This window comes from Phaeoacremonium minimum (genome assembly GCF_000392275.1).
Source record: "Phaeoacremonium minimum UCRPA7 unplaced genomic scaffold PA7_03_scaffold_90, whole genome shotgun sequence".
Lineage (NCBI taxonomy): Eukaryota > Fungi > Ascomycota > Sordariomycetes > Togniniales > Togniniaceae > Phaeoacremonium > Phaeoacremonium minimum.
This window is the reverse complement of record NW_006920997.1, coordinates 32,866-50,133: the sequence shown is the minus strand read 5'-3', so window position 1 is coordinate 50,133 and position 17,268 is coordinate 32,866. Positions and strand designations below refer to the sequence as shown.

The following is a 17,268-nucleotide window of genomic DNA, read 5'->3' as shown; positions in this document are numbered from 1 at the left end:
AGAGCGAAGGTGACGGCGCAGGCTAGAGGCGAAGCAGCAGAATGGGTGGCAAGTGTCAAGGTCGTCGAGACGGACACTGGATTACGGGTTACTTCGGGAGTGTTTGAGTTGACAGGAGCTAAGTCTACAGCGACTAAGGTTGGATTAGATCGTTTCTGGAGAGATATCAGAACTCACACGCTCCACGACCCGGTGTCATATAAGAATAGGGAGCTTGGGCGGTACCAGCTTCTTGGGGAGCTCCCTGAGCCCACTTGGTACACTTAAGCCACTCAAATTGCCGTTATGGATATATCATACAAATCCTACCTAAACTACTGTTGTGGGTATATCATACAAATCCCACCAACTACTGTTGTAAGTATATCATCCAAATCTCGCCAAAACCCCCATTGTAGGTATATCACCCAAACCCCACCCAAAACGCTGTTGTGGGTATAAAGATTCCCTTCATATTAAGCACCCAGGCACACAGCTTACATGTTACTATAGGGATCAATCATGCGATACAGCTGCAGCCTAGAGAGCCAAGAATAACAGTACCTAATTGAATTTGTTGAACTTGCCTGCTCGATCTGCATATCAGGTGGCTCAGGCGTTGAGAGCACATATATGTTCATGCGTCACTTTCAAAGAAAAGTGGCGCAGAGAATAGGGCCAGATACATAAGACAATTCCACACACAACGCTGTCCACACAGGGTGGTCAACGCAAGGCTGTCTAACAGGATTCACCGGAAGCGTGGTCATATAAATCATAAATCGCATGACAAAAGGCACAAGAGTAAAGTCATGGAGAAAAGAAAATGACAATTCTATTGATTATCTTTCAAATTCTCCTCCCTCAGCATGGCACCGGATAATTTTCCCGGCACCTTTCATAGACCCTGAGCTGGATCAGGCGATGCGACGCGGGAAATTGTGCCCGTCGGTCCTTCTATCCTGATCCTTCTTATCTGTTTAAGATATTTCTCATTTTCTACATCGTCGTCGCTGCTTGACAACTCAGACCCAGAGCTTTTTTCGTCAGCGTCATCGTTTTCGATGCTGACAGGCTTGGGATTTCTTCTGGACTTGCGCCTACCGCCTTGGCCCTTGACTGACCTGGGGGATTGAATCTCTTCATTCTTCTCCAAATCCATGTCTTCGGCAAAGGAACTCGCAGGAAGCGGAACAGATGTAGGATCCACGTTTTGTGTAAATACCTGCGCAGCATTTGTAGCTGCATCTGTTCCGGTATTCTGACCCGTGTTTTCAGATTCAGACACCAAGTTCTCATTCTGTACCTCGGAGACTCGCTGGTGGGCGCCGAGGTTCGCGGACAGGTAGACAGTGTTAGAAGTATCACCCGCCATTAGGCTGTCCACAATCTCATCCTCAATGTCAGCTATGTCTAATACATCGCCGGTATCCTTGCCATTGGCTTTCATGACCGAAGATGGGATGAACATCTCGTGGGCCAAAATCCCATTCTTGAAGTTCTCAAGGGTGGTCGCGGGATCCTTGGTTGCAGGATCCTGGACACCGTTCTTGAACCTATCCCAGGACTCAGTCGCATTGTTCTTGTCGAAGTTCGACGAAGTGAACATGCGCCGCACAAACTCCGCGGAGAGGGGAAGCATTGTGACCTGCGACCAGAGCTTTTCTTGTTCTTCAAGAACGCGGATCCACGGAATGATCGTTCGAATCCGGCATTTGCCCGCTCGGTCCAAAATGAGCACCTTGAAGAGTTGCTCGGCGGAAAGCGAACTGCTCTTGTCGCAGGTGTCGAACTGGTGTTGCTCATTGCACAAGGGACAGCCGTATATGTCTCCCTTCGCAATTGAAGAAGGGACCCAACAGTCTCTTAGCTCGTGACCTGGCCGACCGCAATTTGCGCATCCGCTAGTGGGAGCCCGGCTGTATGATGACGGCCGGGTTGATCTGCCTCTAGGTCTAGAAAACTCGGACCTCGCCCTTGGAAGCAACAACTTGTTCTTGTTGTAGTTGAACATGTCTTTAGCCGTCATGAGAGGATCCTCTTCTCTCCAGGTGATGTACACTGCTGCATCCCTGTCCAAGATCTCAGAGGACAAAAACTTTGCTGCGTTGTCGACCTCCGTCTTGGTTGTGCCTATTTTCATGACACTACCTAGCCCATCAGGACCCCGCACCACGAAGTTTGTGCCTGTCGGCATATCCTTTGGCCTGGCAGTCCACGTGTTCACACCTGAAGGCGTCTGGTGGAACTGCACGTCCAGCTGATCCTTTGAGAGATGCGTCATGGTGCCTCTCACCTTTCTCACCTCCCTCATGTTGGTCATGGAGACTTGTTTGGGCGTCTGCAGCACCTTGTCGGCGAACCGCGTCATCAGCCGGTCATCCTCGACCCTCGAACGCTTCCTCGATGTTTCAGAAGAAGGCTCGTTATCTCGCCCTCGCTTCTGACCGGTTCTTTCACCGGTGGGCGAGGAGCCCGCGTGTCTCGACTCGTCGATGCCGTGCTGTTGATCAGTCATTTTTATTGCTTTTTCCGCTTCGAAATAACCTCTCAAACGTTAGTGCACTGAAAATACGATGAAAGAGATGGGCTGGAGATGGAAATCAACGCCGATGGACGCTGGTGGCGGCTTACCTGAGTGTGGGCGTTTGGGGAAAAGTGAACAAGAGTCCGCGAGAATCGAGTGTTGGAGTCATATCTCAACAGCCGGCAGCTGCAACCCGGAACGAAGATGATCCGGTAGATTGTGCTGCCACATCAAACATGCAAAGTCTACCTGTACCTTTACGAGTTCCTATGTCAACATGTATCTCATGTTAAGTGGGACAGATAATTCACATGGCAATCAACATAGCACATCGAACGGTATTCTATTCACGCAAATCATAATCATTATCACTGGATTGAACACTGCAATGTAATAGAAAACGTTGCATTATTGGAGGACTGGTCCAAGGGATCACCACCGTATTCTATCAAAAAAACCGCTAGCGGGAGAGGAATTTGGCATCTCCCACCCCACGATCAAGACCATTCATGTCTTGCTCTACCCATCTTTCAGGGCTCGATGAGTTTTCCAAGCCCATGACTCAGCTCTCTTTTGTCCGGCGGCAGCAACTCTCTTCTTCCAGGCCGCCGAAATCTCCCAGATGACCTCATGGTAATTGCACAAGTCTGGGGGCTCATCTAGGTTCCAGAAGTAAGCATCAACGATCTGTTCGCACTCATCGTCTGTTTTGTTCACGATGAATTGAGCAACATCGGACTCAACTTGGGCAACAGCGGCTGCCTTTTGTGCAGTAAGTTCCAGGCGAAGCCTCTCCTTCTTCTTGACTTCCTCCTGGAAGTCTTTCCGGGTGTCAGATATTTGGTGACTGATACCGCTTTGGCCGTCCTTCAACCAAGACTCGAGGAAGGCTGCCAGATCACGCTTCTCAGTACCAAGCCGGCGGGTCAGCACCCACTTATTGATACCTGCCCAGACGTCGCCCAATGCCTTCCAATAGTTTGGCGACTTGTCATTGACCCACCCCTGTAATCCAGCAATCAATTTGAGATCACCTTCAGGCTTGTTTTCTTGAAGCGGAATTACGGCAAGGCGCACGCATCCCACGAGTTTATGGGCTTGTGAAATGACAGTGCCGTGGGTTCCCATGACCATACCCCACCAAGACCTGGGGATACCAACTTCGAAGGCGTCACAGCCTGGTTCAGTAGGACGCTCCTTGTCGAAGAGCTTTATCCAAATGTCACGGCGCTGTTCCACGGGTGGCACATAATGGCCGTAAGTTTTGGTTTTCGGATCTTGATTAGAACCGGCGGGTTTGGTATGTCCTGTTGCGACAGGAGGACTCGTGGCTGGCACAGCTGACACCGGGGGCGGTCGCGTAGCTGGCACAACGGGGGGCTGCAACGATGGCTGTTGCGGACGTCTGATGGGTGCTCGAGGGTCATTCTGCAATCCTCGTGGCTGAGGTGGGGGTTGAATCCCTTGTGGCCGTTGAACTGCTGGCTTTGGAGCAGGCGGGTCACGCCTCTGGGGAGGACCCGATCGCGATACCGGCTGTTGTACTGTGGCCGGTCGATTCGATTGAGACGAGCTTCCTGCACCCGGGTTAGCTGTAGAGGCTGTTAATAGTCTCTGGTATTGCCTGGACTCATCCAACAGCCTGAGAAACGAGAACTCCTCTGTTGGAAATTCTGACTTCGATGGCGGATCTGCCATGGCTAGTGAGAGGTCTGCTACTGACTTGCACTTGCCTTTACCTTTACTTGTATCGCACACAGTTGGAGACTTGACATTATTGGCAGCAGGTACTCTAGAGTAAGCCAGAGGGTCCGGGGCCTCGTCCAAGTCCTCCAACTCATCGGCCCACCTCCCTGATGAGGGTGGGGGGAAAGCTTCGTTGTAGATTTCTTCGATACTCTTTTTCGAGGCTTTCGAAGAGTCTATTTCTTCAAGTGTCTTCTCATGGCTCCCTGGCCCGCTCGGAGACTTTGAAGCCATGAAAGCCTTGTATTTTTTGACTTGTTCCTCCTGTTGTTGGAGGAGCTCGTCGACTTCCCTTTGGGCGTAAGGAGCCTCTTTATCGATTGCCTCCTCTTCGCGCCATAGCAACGCCTGCTTGTACTCTGTCGAATACGGCGGTTCGTTGACACACGAGTGCAGAACTTCGAGCGAGTCAGCCCACGGAAACTCCGTTGGCATCCGAACTGCGAGCGGTAGGTTTGATTAGCAACCGCTGAAACACCTAGATCGGGAAATGTAGTACTTACGGCGCATCCACAGCATCATGTCCACTTGGAAGTGGAAGTATGCTGCTGAAACTCGCTCGAAGCGATCGTCGTCGCTATCTTTGGCCATGTCTTTTGCGACGGCCTTGGCGGATCGCCTCACCAATTTCTCCCATTCCTCGGGCGTCATGCCCTTTTCTCCTGTCGCGATGACGAGCAACGCCTCTCGACGACGCAGGGCATCTGTGCCCGCAAGTCCCAAAGATGAGCGCATATGCGGCATGATGATTTCCGTTTCTGAGCTTGATTTTGTCAATATTCAGAAAGTGGTTGTTCTTTGGGAAATGGAGGGGTCGGAGGGGTTCAAATTGGCAAAGGTATCAACAAAGTTGGGCTGCCTTATCTTATCGCAACAATAAGTGCCAGTGTCACACATTCCCTTCAACAGTGACCTGAAAGAGTCTCCCAGGGCGGTCAGCTACTTTGGTGGCATGTGTGCAAGGGTTCAATATGTATCAGCTAATCGAGTATCTCGTTGAACCTTGCACGCCTAAATTCGTCAATAAGATATTTGGTAGTTGTAAAGCCAATATGACCAGACAATCAACGTGCAGCTGTAATTTCAGCCTCAATCTACTTGTATCCAGCTATTCCTTAGCCCTTTAACTAACTCATATTATCACTCGTCAATGTCCCACAGGTATGAAGGCTGTCCAATATAAACCCAAATAAACGTTCCATATATCAGCCAAGTCATGGAATCATGCATGCACAGTTGACCACAGGCGTATATCTTTTGGTATTACAGTTCTACTTCTACACATGTGACCGAGTCGCGATCTGAAGCATGAAGCCCTTGACCATTGATGCAAGTTTTGGGCCCATATTATACCGAATTCAAACAATTGTTCTTGAGATTACAATACTTTCTTACGTCGAAGTTGGGCATTTTCGCATGTCATGACGTTACTCGTCTGCTTGTTACTAAATTACTTATTGATATATGAGGCTGAGGTAAAGTTATTGGTTAAAGTGGGGATGCCGCATTTGCTCAAGTGGATGTTGCCCATTGGCTCTTCCAGGCAACTTAAGCGCAATCGTCCCGTCCCTAGTGTGGGCGCTTGTGCAACACCACACCTTGTAAGAAAATCTGCACTGTACCATCGTGCGGCTCTACGGTCAACAGAGATACACAGCCCTGGTGAGTGTGCAATAGAATGCACACTTATAATCCGCGCATGCAATGAATGGTAGATAGAATAGTCATCAAATTAAGCATCGTAGTTGACATATGTCGTGAGAAACTGATGAGACATGGGGGTGTTCGATATCAAAGTTACCTCGCACAAACACCTGCAAGGACGCGTACAGAGTTGATGATGTAACTGAGTGCGGCCCAAGCGTCAAGACATATCTCACCTGATTGATTACCTTGGCGAGTTAGCGCCGAAAGCCTCTCCTCCCCACAATCTCCACAACAGTCTACCTCACTAAAAATCATATCGCATCTTCATCACCTGTGCGACAGCTTCCCTCTGCGTGTCAAGATAGTGATTAAACAGTGCGAGTATTTCGAATCCTCTCACATAACCGTGAAAATGGACAAGTTGTCTTGGCCGCCTGTGCCAACGGCTGAGATACCGCTGCTTGATGGGCTGAGGTTGAAAATCATAACCTCACTTACCCGAGATGACTCTTATTACGGACTGTCCCTACTGTTTCCGGACATGATCAAACAGACTGCTGGTTTACCCCAGTGGCTAAGGGGGGGCAAAGACCTTACATTCAAGTGTCTTCGTGATGTGAGGGACAAGGGCTCTAGAACATGGTTGATACTACACTGTATCCCTAGGGAGCTCCTTGTCTCGGCTTGCCTTGGAACCATCGCTTTCGATTTCCACAAGATTCGCGATAGGCCAAAGACATATGGTGATACTGGAGGCCTTGGGGTGTACATTCTAGGAATTTGCGTGGCTGGCAGAGCTGGCGCGTGGCTGACAGCGAGCGAGCTTCAAGTACTGATTGACAATTTGAGGAGATACATCCAGGGGTACCATGCTTACTGCCATCATGGGAACAATCCACCTAATGTAGCTGCTTGCCAATTAAGAGACTTTGTGAGTAGGGTTGATAATGCCATTGGAAGCCACGACTCGAACAGTGGTCCGCGCTTCATTGACAAAGATAGTGTTTTGCCCAGTATGGCCGCCTTGGTGAAAAGTCTTGAACTTCGAAGAGTTGAGAGTCTGCGTCATGACCCATCTGGGCAGACGCCGCTTGTTCAAGGTCCCCAGTATGTCGGTTGTTCCACGTCAATGTCTACACGCACACAAGCGTATAACGTGAATACAAACAAGAGCTCGCTCAAAAAGGCAAACAAGGCTTACGGACTGATTGTATGCTTGATGTCCGAACAAGTTCTAGAGCCCGTAGCCGTAACACAGCCAGCTGTTCGGCTTTACGATAATAGCCATCTTCCAGCTGCAGAAGTCTTATTAGCAGCTATGACCAATTGCTACATCACCCAAGATGGATTCAACCGAACTGAAGCTGGCGGGCAGTTTGGACGAGCGACAGCTGCCGATCTAAGAGAGTCAGAGGACTATGTTATGGCTAGGGAAACCTTTCTTCATGACAACTTGGTGCAAACTTGCGCAGACTTGAATGCCAGGAATGCTTTCATCCAAGAGTTCACCAATTTTGAACCCTTGTTAGATGGCGAAGTCCACAATGACATGACAGGTCTGGATGAGTGGTTAGATGAGATGCGTCGTGATACTGACGATCTTCTCCATCAGAGAGATGAGTACATCCGTCAGATGCAAAGAATGAGAGAAGACGCCGAGCAACTCAGCGCGGAGGTTCAGGTATATAAAGATGTCGAAGAGATCCTATCATACTTGCAGGGAGATATTTAATTCAGCTCATTATCCCTGCAGCCAGGTTCAAGTCCCTGTGATGCATTAAGTGCCCGTGATTCTTGTGCTTTATTCGCTCTGTAGCAAAACGACGACAAGTTCAAATGACACTATGTGACAAGATAGCAAGAGTTAGCCTGTATGAAGAACATTCTCGACGATACTATTCTATAGAGTTTGTGACGGTTGTCGTCTTCTTGAACCTGTGAGATCGACGAGAAGGTGTTTCATCGACGATGTAGCCAAGAGATAGATGGTAAGTTTCGAGGTGATCGAGGAAGTGCGTGTGGGATTTTTTGGTTAGTCATCCAAAATGGTGTGGGCGGAGGTCCTTTTCACAAAACACCACAAGACCTACCCCTCCAAAAAACATAATTTTCTCACCCATCATCGCCATGGCGCCACCCATCTTTCTCCCTGTGACGGGTCTTGCGCCGGCCAAGCAAATAGTCGGTAATGTACTAACAGTGAAAAAGGAATTGAAAGAGGCCCGAGATGCCGCTCAAAACACGTCAAGCGGTTTCGATGACATCGCATCGAAAATCGGGTATCCGGAGGACATCGAAGAAGACACTAAGCAGTTCAAAAAGCTAAGACGGGACATGGAAGACCTCTTAAATGAGCGAGACAACCTGCGAGATCGACTCGACCAGAGCATCGAAGCGTACGGCGAAGTGGCGGATCTCAACTCGGATGAGCTGGTGAAACGAGCCATCAAGCTCCCTGACAAAGTCACTGCAATGCTTCTGCGAGTGAACCAGGCTGTTTTCTCCAATATGGACAACATCTTGGAGCTTCACGAGGACTACAGGCACCTTCTCAGCGCGGACGATCAGCATATCGAGAGTCAAAGAAACGTTGATCCAGGCGCAGAGTCACAACTCGCAGACACTAACAATGTCCAGAGGCTCAAGGCAGCTCTTGAACTCTCATCCATCGAGACGGAGGAGTTGAAGGAGCAGCTGCATGATATGGAGAAAGAGATGGACAACGTCACAAGAGATCTCCGCACCAAATACAACACCGCACAGTCAGAATCAGCAGCGCTTCGAAAGCAAGTCAAGACTTTCCAAGCAATCAAAGATGATCGTTCCAAGCTCCATCAACGCTTGGCAAAAGCAGACGCTGAAGTCCTTGAGATGAAAGAAGATCTAAAAGTCGCCAACGCATTGTCGGAATCTTGTGTTCAGGAACGGCAGTCAATGAAAGACTCGCTTGATGCTGCCAACGTTACCATTGTGAACAAGACAGCAATGATCACCGAGCTCGAGGCTTCCATTGCGTCTTTGGAGATGACTGGAGAAAAGGACGAGAAAACATCCAACGAGATCATCCAAAAGCTTCACGGAAGGCTAGACGTCTTAGCTGCGGAAAGCAATAAGAACTACTGGGACATGCGGAATCAACTTACAGATGAAAATTTGGGTCTTCTCTCGGAAGAAAGTCGGCTTGAAAACGAGATCAAGAATCTGAAGGACACAAATAGAATTCAGGATCTACAAGCGAGACTCGAAAGAAACAAGGCCCTGGGCCTTGAAGAAGAGGTTGGACAACTCACCACAACCATCGAGCATATGCGCAAGAAGTTGGATGACAGTAGAAGAGGTCTGAGGGAAGCTCAAGAATCTGTTCGGCACCTTCAATCAGATGTTCATGACATTGAGTATGACCGAGACTGTTACGCACAAAAGCTTGTAGCTGCCAATCGCTCAAAGGAGAGACTGGAAGAAAAGCTTCAGGCTGCTCTGGCGAGACTTACTGAGCAATCTACGGATATGATGGATGTAACAGCATTCAACACAATGCACAATCAGCTTCAAGGGCTGAGAGACAAGGTTGAAGAGCTGACGATTGCTCGAGACTCTGGCGCTGACAGCAACGGAATGCTCAAGAGAACGAATGAGCAAATGGAAAAGGCCATCGCCCATCTTACTGCTAGCGAACGATTAAGGAGTATAGAGAATGGTGTCTTGGCTCAAGAGCTTGAAGAGACTCGGCAAAAACTTCTAGACGCCGAGAACAGACTTGCCGCTCCAACGCATGAGGTGTCTCAACTTAGGTTTGAGCTAGAGCGCAAAAAGATCGAGTTGGGTGCCACCAAGCAGATCTCGGACCAGAGAAAAGCTGAGCGTGATGACTTCCAGAAATCATGGATGGAGGCTTTGGAGGCAAGCAATCAGCGACAAGCTGAAGCAAGCAAAGCATCTATTGATGTACAACGTCTTCAACAGGAGCTCACCCAGGCCAAGGATAGGCTTCAAGACTATGATTCTCGCATGGCCGTTGTGTCGGCCAAGAATCATAGTCTTCAGACGAACTTGAGCAAGCTGCAGGACGAGAAGAAAACAGTCGAGTCTCATGTCACTAAACTTGAGGGGTCTTGTCAGTCGCTGCAGCAGACAATCGACTCTGTCAATAGCAATCTTAATGCAAAAACGCAGGCGCTCGAGGTTGAACTCAGGCGCCATGATGTAACGACACGAGCTTTGTCAAGAAAGGTAGAGGATGTAAATGCTCTAGAACGGGAGCTAAAAGAAAAGAAGCAGGAGTTGGCAGAGTCGAGTAGAAGTGCAGATGCTCTGAACCGAACATTGGGTTACGAGAGAAATTTACTGCAGGACAGTCAGAAAGCTCTGTCAGAGGCAGAAGAGTTACGAAGAACAGCCATCAAAATACTGACTCATGCTCTTGCTCTTAGATGTAGGTCACCCGCCAGCCCGGAAAGTTTCCAAGGGCTCGTTGAGATGCTATTGCGCCAAATACCGGCGTCGCCTAGTAATGTTGACACTTCATCAACACCATGGGTCATCTTGAACTCTTGGTGGAAGGATGAGAGTGATGCAATTCTTACAACTGAGCAAAGTCTCGAGGCAAACATTGTTGACTTATTTGGTGCCATCACAGTTGATGCAACCTTGTCACCCTCCTTTCTAGTAACTGTAGCTCAGGTGACAAAAGCGCTTCACCGTAGGGACACTTGTCCGGAATTATCTCTTGATGTGTTTGACAATATGATGCTTCAATTTGCAGATCATCTTCACGAAACAAGCGCAGCACAGCCCCTTGTGGCACTCTCGATCTGGCAAATAATGTCAATTGTTGAAGAACGCTGGCAACACTCCAACCATGGATGGTTTGCGGCCAAGCAGAAGCTTGAAAAGTACCTTGCTTCTGTTCACTTTCACGGCTTGGTCAACGCCATGAGACACGGGGTAGATGAGACATTTAAACACATCCATGGATGTCGCTTCCTGCTCCACACATTGGCATGTTTACACACACCAGCTGGACTGCAGTGATTGTGCTGAACCTAGAGGAGCACACACTGCGTGCAGTTGACAGGACTCGTATCGTGCTCCAGTCGACAAACACAATTCTCATTAAAGCCACTAATTGGGAAGAACCCATTACGCTTCCCGTCTTAGACAAACAAAACTTCCTTTGGTTGGTAGACATTTCTGCTGCCTCGTGAATACGTCACTAGACCTGAAAGACTCTTCGAGGGGCATTTTCTTGGATAGTTATGACAATATAATCATTACTCTTCACCACTTTGCAATTCTATAGTGATTAGACCCATGAATAAATGTGCTATAAGGTAATTGATCTCGATGCTCCAACGTGCCAGCCCTTGTAGTCAGTGTGTTATTGGGGATGTGAGACATCCGCCAACGCTTGTCACCACAAGACATGAAGCAGTAGGAAAGTCCTCCACGTTACTTTGGCTTCCACCATCATGTTTTCAATGGGCCCTATCTTTAGTGACTTAACATTGAAAATGGCGCATAATTGCGTAGTTGGTCTAATTAAAAGATTGATCAATCTGTTCCCCTTGAACCACACTGCAGGGTGTCACACGTTTAAAAACAAAAAGTCCACTGCTATGAAGTGTTTTCCCGGCTGATGAAAACATTAATAGCTCTATACATCATGTCTGTGCATCAGGTAATGAGGAATCACCTACTTGTGACAGGAAGGGGCCGTGTATGGCCCATTTAACGGTAAGTACGGCGATTGACAACTGAAGTTCTACCTCAGCTCAATGACCATAGTTGCATCAGTGAGTGATGGGAAATTAGTATTGATGCGACGGACCTGTGCTTCATTAATGGGTTGCGGAACTAAGAGATATGAATCGCAACATACAATACAAGGGTTAGGAGTCATGAGAAGTTTGAACGCAATCGTTTCTACTGGATGACAGCTGGATGACAGATATTGCATTAAAAAGCATAAGTCTTCCTGAATGGGGGTTATATGTGTGGCTGACTAGGTGAATTGAGTTGCGTGGTAGGCAAGTTCCTTTTAGTGCGAAATAGAGACGCTACGAAGTAAAAGAAACATTGATGCAATGCTCAATTGTACGTTCACTATGTGATTGTTCACTATCAAAACCTTAAACATAATGTAGAACAGAATTCCCAATGTCCGACAACGCCTTGGCTCTGCAGCACCCCAAAAGCATGAGAAAGTCCGCGGTCTTTCTACCTCCTATCTAATGGCATCTTGCACTCCTGACATGGAGAATCGCCGTTGAAGACAGCTCATGAGAAGCGGAACCTTTAGAGAAAAACACAATGTACGCCAATCCTTTCCAGTAGAGTCTCCGACATTTTCTTCCAGCTTCTTGAAGCTTGAATGTGTAATAGTGAGTCTCGAGGACGGCTCGCCAGATAAATGTAATGATCTGGTCGCTAGTTTCGAGAAGAGCGACGGAGAGGAGACCGGAAATGACTCTTCGAGTCTTGGCTTTGGCATCGCCAATGCTGTCGATATTTCCTGCCGGGAAGAAGCAGATGTAACGATATGAGGCGCTTGAAGATACAGGGCGCTTACCAAGGAGATAGTCTTGACTTCTCAAGTCTAGTGGCGCCATTAGAACTCATTGTGCGAGAAGAAGACGTTTTCGTCTGTATTGACCTGGAGCGAAAGCCGCCAATCATCGAATAGCACCAAGAAGATTGAACCTACGATGAAGCGGATGCTTTATGGCACAACGAGCGTATGTCGATATTAAATGAAGCGATCGTAGGAGGGTTCGTTGAGGAGACTTATCGCAGAGACGGAGATTGTTCCTTCTTGAGGCTTCGATCGTGGAGAGGCTTGGTGGCAGGCAACTCATGGCTAAGAAAATCGGTCGTGCTGTGGGTAAAAAACGTCGCGCATGCCGCATCCGTCGTACGAATCGATCGAAACGATGGTAGTCATCATATGAAAGGCCAAAGCGCTGTAGAATGCAAAAAAATACATTGCGACAGTCGGTTGGCGCTCTCCAGAGAGGCTCGAAGTCGGAGAGAACAGTCCTTGTTGTCGGGCTCGGACGAGGAGGGAGAGGGTCCATGCGGCGAAGGCCTGGGTGCTGGCATGCTGTCGCTCGAGGGTAGAACTTGCGACAAAGAAGTGCGTTCAGAGGAACGTGGGCGTCGGCTCAGCGGCGCGACTGGAGGTGTCCGTTACATCTCGTGGTTGCGTTCAAGGTCACTTGAAACCTAAGGTAGTAGGGCGCGGTGGAAATTGCACCTAAACGGGCTTTGTGGGTACAAGCACAAGATTTAGGTATGTCATTAAATTTGAGCCCAAATAAGCGTTGTGGGTATATCATAGGATTCTCACCCAAATGTGCCTTGCAGGTATATCATAGAAATCGCACCTAAAGATATCTTGTAGGTATATCATAGAATTCGCACCTAGACACTTGTTGTGGGTATAACCTTCAATACGACTGTACCATAGAAATCGTACCAATATGATTGTTGTGGGTATATCATAGAATTCTCACCCAAATGGGCTTTGTGGGTGTGTCATAGAATTCGCACCTAGACACTTGTTGTGGGTATAACCTTTAATGGGACTGTACCATAGAAATCGCACCAATATGATCATTGTGGGTATATCATAGAATTCTCACCCAAATGGGCTTTGTGAGTATATTATAGAAATCGCACCTAAAGATGTCTTGTGGGTATATTATAGATTTCGTACTTAGATACTTATACTATAGAAATCATGCTAATATAAGCGTTATAGGTATATTATAGAATTCTCACCTAAATAGGCTTTGTGGGTATATCATGAAATTCGTACCTAGACCCTCGTTGTAGGTATAACCTTCAATGTGACTGTATCATAGAAATCGCATTAATATAGGTATTATGAGTATATCATAGACTTTGTGCCTAGATATGCTTTGTGGGTATATCATAGAAATCTCACCCAAATAGGCTTCAAAGGTATATAATAGAATTCCCTTCTAAATGGGCTTTGTAGGTATATCATAGAAATCGCACCAAGACACTTGTTGATTTTACCATGGAAATCGCACCTAAAGCATCGTACTGGGTATAACAGCGAGTGGGCAGACCGTCGCCACCGTCGCCAAGTCGCCGAGCCTTACATCTTCCCAGACGTTGCACAACATCAGCGTTACATCGCTTGCCGCATACCATTGGTCCGAGCGATCCACCCAGGACGCCGCCTTTGCAAGGCTGGTCGTCCCTGTCAACTGATCTGTGCAATCAGACTGCCGGCGCATCAACTAGCAACACACCTTGCGCGCCCATGCTCACGATGAAGCCTCTTTGTAGGGTTATACAATTACTTTAGCCCCGTGGATGAGCACCAAACGACATGCGCACCGAACACTTTCCTTCTTGCAATCCAGCAAACCGCTCACCCCGACCTCACAAACCAGCGAACGCCCCAGCTAGCTAGATGGATGGGTTGATGGAAGGTACAACAAAGGATTCGAAGGAGAATTAGGACAGTCACGCAACTTTCAAAAAACACGAATCACTAGTAAGACATTTACAATTGGGCTTGCGACAATCAATTCTGGAAGCACTCAACTTCACTAGCTACCTAGTTTGAGAGGGGATAGAAAGGTCAACCCTCGTCAAGACTCTTTGCCATTGAAACTCCCTCGTTGATTGTTATTGCGCCCCCCACGGCCTCTGTCGTCCCCGCGGCCGCTATATGTCCTGGAAGAGTGATGATAAGTTCCACGACCTGTGGGCCCAGATGGTGGCGTATACAGGAACGAATCATCTCGTCTTCGTCCTCACGACGCCTATCATCAGGTCTGTTGTTCCCTGACTGACGCTGCTGTGAGGACTGGTCTTGACTCGTCTCACTTTCCGGTAAGCCGAATGGCGACTGACTGATCAACATGGAGAGTAGAGCACCCGGGCTTGCCGCAGTTGAATCATGGGTTGACCCGCCACTGGGACGGCCTCTGCTGAAATTCGGAACGACTCTCCGCTTGGCCAGAGATTTTCTGGCTTGTGGCAGAGTCTGTTGAGACTGCTGCGTTTTTGGGGCTTTAGAACTCGTGCTTGGCTTATCGAGCTTTTGGCGCTTGGGATCGCCAGGCTGCGCAGGGAGTTGTCCACTTAGCAGGTGTTTGCTCGATGGATCCTTTCCACTTGGGCCATGATCTGGGAAAAATGTCTTGCTGTCTGCCATGATGCCAGCGTAGACCGCAGCTATTTGGCTGCTGTCTTTCTGGGGCTGGTTCATCTCCGGGTACTCTACGTCAGCGATTGGTGCATCACCACGTACATAGTACAACATGAGTTGATGATCTTGGTCCTCGACTTTCCATCCAGAGGACACATATTCCCTGGGGGGTCCGAATGGTTGGATTGAAACGCCGTCCATACTGTAGAGACGAACAAGGTCTTTTTCGACCTTGTTTCCTTGTAGTCTAACGACGGCAATAAGCTGGTACTTCTGTTGCGAAGAGTATGGCTTGTATTGCAACCCCATCATGGGTCGCAAATCTCGATCTGGCTTTTGAGCTCTGTGAACGTGTCTGACATGTGCCACTCGAATGTCCTGGATTGTCATATCGGACTGAGTCGCCGCCGGAGTAAAAAGAACGCGAATAACGACTGGGCACCGGCTCTCGTACAAGATCTCGGCACCCTCGTCGTTCTCGAAGATGCCGAATCTGCTGTTGATTGCCTCGCTGACGCTTTGTGTCTCATCAAGCTTCCATTCGACCAAACTTCTTCGCCCAGCGTCTTCGTCTGTATCAGGCATCAACTTCCATTCAGACTCGTCGCTGTATTTGTACAGGGCTGGTCGGAATAGATGGAAGACGCCCAGTTTCCAGATGCTTTCCATCAGGAGATTGCTTTCAGCAAGCCGATGAAAGTTGAGACGGTCGCAAGCCACTCGTTCTTGAAGTGACTTGAGCACCTCGCTTGACTTTGCGGCCTGTTGAAACTTGCTGGATGTGTCGCGAACAGAGAACAGCATCCAGACAAAGCCGAATAAGGGGTTCATCTGTTCGGAAGACTTCAACTCATCGAGCATAGTCTTGTCAAGGTGACTAAAGATATGTCGAAGTACCACGGTAAAGCAGTGTAACCCTGATATACCAGGTGTGCTGTCCAACCAACTAACTGGCCAGTGACGCTGAAGAATCATGGCGCGGTTCACCTCGTTGAGCGTCAATCCTCGCATGTCCTCAAGGGCATCCTGGCCCTGCTCCTTTTGTGACATGATCGCTATTCTGTCAGATCCGTAAAGTGGGTGAAGGTGAGCGTGTGGTGTCAAAAGTTAGCAGGACAAAGGTGGTTCCTTGTGTGTCTTTGGTAGGCCGTCTGCTTCGAAACAAAGCACGAAAGGGGGCGAGGAGCTGCAGAAGCTCTCACGTGTCACGTGTTGTGGACTTGTCGCCCTCCTTTCTTTCAAGTTCACGCGTCACACTTGGATATTGAAATCTTCTCCACAACCTGAAATTTCTACAGGAGTAAGTCATCAGAGACGATTGGTTGTCCAGACGACAGCTAACTTCTCGGCAACAGGAAAAGATGGCGTCTGATTCAGATCGCGACGGCGCGCCGAACGAGCTATCGAAATCCCTGGCCAAGGCCGACAAAAGGCTGAGGGAGGATGCAGAGATCTGTCGAAAGAAGCTCCCCGATAGCTACCCGCGGCTGAAAAAGGAGGAGTTTAAGAGCCTTCTTCCATCCGACCCTCGATACGATCACATTTGGACCGAGGAGGACGAGGCCAAGCTGCTGGATGACTGGCAAGCCGATCCAGAGAGAAAGACAACCCAGACGCCCAATGCATCTTTGCAGGCTCTCTGGAGAACTTGTGCACGGTTCATGAAGTGCTTGCCAAGCGACATCATCTCTCCTGCGCATCACCTAGAGTACGATATCTCCGTCAGCCGCGGAGGGCTCATGCGAAACTGGCCGTCCACATTTAACCGGCCGCTTCAAGCTCTTCTTGTTCATCCTATCTGGAAACGCGAAAAGGCACTCCTGGCAATGGCAATCCAGTACTCGGTTATTGTGCGAACAGGAGACCGGAGAAAGTGGCCCTTGGTGAACCATACCTTGGACATCTTCTTCGACTGTTTCCAGTCCATCATCCATGACGATCAAGACAACTTGAGCATTGAAAGACTTCATGCAAAGGTTCGTACTCAACTGGCCCAGCATTACCCCAGCAGAGTGCTCCCAATATGGAACGATCTACTTTGAGCTATTGAAAAGAAGACAGCTCACGACTCCGAACCAATCAGTTCGCAAACACCGAGCAATCCCTTCGAGCCATACAAAATGAAGAAGAAAGACCTAGACAACTTGATCGAGGCACTCGACTCTCTCTCTGCGTACGAATT

General features: G+C 48.6%; 3 protein-coding genes across 3 annotated transcripts; 1 reads left to right on the top strand and 2 right to left on the bottom strand.

Moving 5' to 3' along the window:
* Nucleotides 1-877: 877 nt before the first annotated feature.
* On the bottom strand, nt 878-2,497 carry UCRPA7_1399 (hypothetical protein; the record flags this gene model as incomplete). Its single annotated transcript, XM_007913977.1, has 1 exon — nt 878-2,497. The coding sequence occupies one exon, from the start codon at nt 2,495-2,497 to the stop codon at nt 878-880; it is 1,620 nt and encodes a 539-aa protein (XP_007912168.1).
* A 528-nt stretch (nt 2,498-3,025) lies between these two features.
* On the bottom strand, nt 3,026-4,996 carry UCRPA7_1398 (hypothetical protein; the record flags this gene model as incomplete). Its single annotated transcript, XM_007913980.1, has 3 exons — nt 3,026-3,715; nt 4,298-4,650; nt 4,756-4,996. The coding sequence occupies 3 exons, from the start codon at nt 4,994-4,996 to the stop codon at nt 3,026-3,028; spliced, it is 1,284 nt and encodes a 427-aa protein (XP_007912171.1).
* Nucleotides 4,997-8,026: 3,030 nt separating this feature from the next.
* UCRPA7_1397 (hypothetical protein) lies at nt 8,027-10,086 on the top strand (the record flags this gene model as incomplete). The annotated part of the gene is made up of 2 exons (XM_007913982.1): nt 8,027-10,013; nt 10,073-10,086. 2 exons carry the CDS (start codon nt 8,027-8,029, stop codon nt 10,084-10,086), a joined length of 2,001 nt encoding a protein of 666 aa, XP_007912173.1.
* Nucleotides 10,087-17,268: the final 7,182 nt, after the last annotated feature.